This window comes from Priapulus caudatus, unplaced genomic scaffold, assembly GCF_000485595.1.
Source record: "Priapulus caudatus unplaced genomic scaffold, Priapulus_caudatus-5.0.1 Scaffold1733, whole genome shotgun sequence".
Lineage (NCBI taxonomy): Eukaryota > Metazoa > Priapulida > Priapulimorpha > Priapulimorphida > Priapulidae > Priapulus > Priapulus caudatus.
Genome location: NW_014578794.1, coordinates 13020 through 15933, shown reverse-complemented (window position 1 = coordinate 15933; position 2914 = coordinate 13020). Strand labels below are relative to the sequence as shown.

General features: G+C 38.8%; 2 protein-coding genes across 3 annotated transcripts in view; both read right to left on the bottom strand.

Moving 5' to 3' along the window:
- Nucleotides 1-1847, bottom strand: part of LOC106817462 — a 6234-nt gene extending 4387 nt beyond the window's left edge. Inside the window, exons 1-3 of one of the 2 annotated variants that reach the window (XM_014822129.1) lie at nucleotides 1748-1847; nucleotides 1367-1507; nucleotides 11-821 (exon numbers count right to left, since the gene is read on the bottom strand). In XM_014822129.1, coding sequence (XP_014677615.1) covers nucleotides 11-821; nucleotides 1367-1507; nucleotides 1748-1846 — 1051 coding nt within the window. In that variant the 5' untranslated portion in view covers nucleotide 1847. The remainder of the gene's footprint in view (nucleotides 1-10; nucleotides 822-1366; nucleotides 1508-1747) is intronic. The other variant, XM_014822128.1, reaches the window with a different exon arrangement.
- A 221-nt stretch (nucleotides 1848-2068) lies between these two features.
- LOC106817460 (cell death protein 3-like) overlaps nucleotides 2069-2914 on the bottom strand; it is a 5959-nt gene continuing 5113 nt past the window's right edge. Inside the window, exon 5 of the mRNA XM_014822124.1 lies at nucleotides 2069-2082. Within this exon, the coding sequence (XP_014677610.1) occupies nucleotides 2069-2082 (14 nt within the window). The remainder of the gene's footprint in view (nucleotides 2083-2914) is intronic.

The following is a 2914-nucleotide window of genomic DNA, read 5'->3' as shown; positions in this document are numbered from 1 at the left end:
ATATCGTGACCACTATCATCATCATCATCGTCATCATCATTGTCAAGAAGGACCTTAGTCTCGTGCGGCGTGTAAAGGAAGTTTGTGACAGTTTCCAACAACCTTGGGCCATAATTTCTGAAATACAGGTCTGCCCATCGCTGCGCAAGCAAAATGCCTATAGGCATCCAACTTTGGAATTCCAATTTTAAACTTTTACCAAGCAGTGAAGCGGACATTTTCAGCCACTCCGGTTCTCCGTCCTCCAGTTGAAATCCGTGTATTTTGTCTTCTCGCCATAGTTTAGTCATTTCCTTCACTGTAGCATCTACAGCATTTGGTTTCTTGTCATCAAAAGGAACTAGTACGAAGGGACATTTCACTTGAGAAAACCTCTTAGATAGGATTTGCTGCAGCGTGATATGAAACCAATACAGCTCATTATTTCTCTGCTCATGATCGGTGTCTGTAAGCTGTAACCCTTTCAAACAGGTGGGATAGTCACAAGGAATGTAGTAGTCTTTGCGACCACACTTACGTTTATTAAGAGAAACAAAATACTTTTTCTGCCGTACACCGCACATGTTCTTCGTTGTTATGAGAACAGTCTTCTTATTTTCAGTGTCCGACTCCAACAGCTTTGTCATTTGCCTATTAGTCTCTTCCGATGATCGACAGCTCTGTGAGTAGAGCATTAAGAGATGTGGCATCACGGTGGCACCAGCCATCTCTTTATTGTTCCATGCCTGCAACTTGCTCGATAAGTCATCCTTAATTATATCCAGTAATCCAGACCAGTGCCAGTACGCCAATGTAATGCCCCATCCAACAACCTCGGTTAGCTAAAGTCATTGAAAAATGAACACATTTCACTAACGTCCTTCACCATAAAAGACGAGATTGTAGAACACAATATTAACAATGGAATCATTTAAAAGAGACTAGTGTTAGTATATTATATTTCATACGAGTGGTGATTGAAGAGTCTGTATTGCTACAAATAATAAATAAACCAGGGAAGCACTGTCAATATTTATTTGTCCCAAATATTTATCTCAACGATATCATTCATAATATTTGCTGCTCATAATTTTTAGTTGTTCAAACATTCCAGGATGGCATGTACTACACACTCCATGTTTAATTACAGCCAATTTGATGTACATTGACTTCTTCATTATTCATAGGTTCATTGTGCATCAACATAAATATTGACAAGTAAGTAAGTACAAGTATAGTAAGTAAGTAAGTAGTAAGTAAGTAAGTAAGTAAGTAAGTAAGTAAGTAGTAGCAAGTAAGTAATACAACTATAGCTACTTCTTAGCTGGCTGGAATTTTAAAACAAAAACTTCATCAATGATTATACCATAACTAATACTATACTTACAGGAGGTGGATTGAAGTAGAAGTCTTTTTGTAGAGAATTATCACACACTGCCATCTGCTTCCGATTTTCGACTTGGTTCTTCTTTGTAATTTCATTCATAACCATTTCTTTTCCTTGTTTCCCTGACATTTTGGCGTGCACCTTTATTGGCAAATGTATGAGAAATGCATGTTAAATGCCACATGTACACACATACCACATGACACATGCCACATGCCACATGTACACACATGGTGGTTTATGGGAACAATGTTTTGTAATAGTGTAAGCTAACTAATTGTCCAAGTTGCACTTCATCACACTTATATTATTACACATTCCAAAACTTTGGGCGCATTATTTTTCTGAGTTATAGTTTGATATAATAAAATAACTGTAAACCTTGTGAGCAAGGTTATCCAGGTTACTCCAGTATGCTTCTGCTGCAAACACCTCAGCCAGAACATTGATGAACCAAGAGCCTTTTTCTCTGTGTCGCATTGCTGTTATCAAACATAAAAAATATTAATTTTTTTATGTGATAAAGTTCAATAACAACAGTTCACGGATACAAGGCCCATGATCTTTCTGTGATGTGTATTACATATTTATGTTGGTTGCTATGATCCACCGTTAAATGTATACGTTACATTTTCCATGCATAGTTCTATAATGGTAGTGCAGACAAAAGACTGTGTTAATGTGACAATGCCTTGCCTGTTTCTACATGAAATGACCTGTGACGTTGTGAACATAAAGACAAATTAAGAGAAGCCCTTTAATAGGATGCATGGTATATCACAGAAAATTGGTTACTCTACCAGTTTACTTTTCTATTACACTACAGCGCGGCAGTAAAATAACGCCACACAAACATCTTCATCATGAGATTAGCCACAGCTTTTGCTAGAATTTCGTAGGTGCCGAAATACTGATTAGTGGAGATTCAATTAGTACTATGTGGACCGAAACAGGAGAGCCCTTACAACATCAGAACTATGGCATCGAAACCACAGCATGTAGCGTAATACGGCGTTTCGTCATAGGCATAGAGACATAGAGAATCGGACTACATTAATAGACAATAGAAATGCAGGGTCGACAGAGTAGGGCAAGGGAACGGTTGGTAATCACGCAGGCGTTGCAAAACACATTAGCAACGTTCATAAGGGCGAGGAGACTCGTTCTCAGACAAGAAGGGGACAGTAAGAAAGGGTGGCAACCGGGAAATTAAGAGAAAGTGAACGTGGGAATAAGGAGAAACGATTGCCTGAATACACCCGACGTAATAACACCAGCCAATAAGGCAACGCATAATGTGAGCGGTGCGCCATTGGGCAGACGAGGTCCATAACACCACCCAATAAGGCGACGCGCATAATGTACCTATTACATTGCTAAAATGCTAAAATAGCTAGACTACTTACACAGCTTACCCATAAGGACACACCTTTTCTGTGGACTTCTGACGCAGCTAATGCCTTTCAATAAGTACTAGAGTAGCTCATGGTGGTTTAGTATGCAAATTTATGTCCAGACCTAAACTCTTCAAGAATCCACTAATTGAAG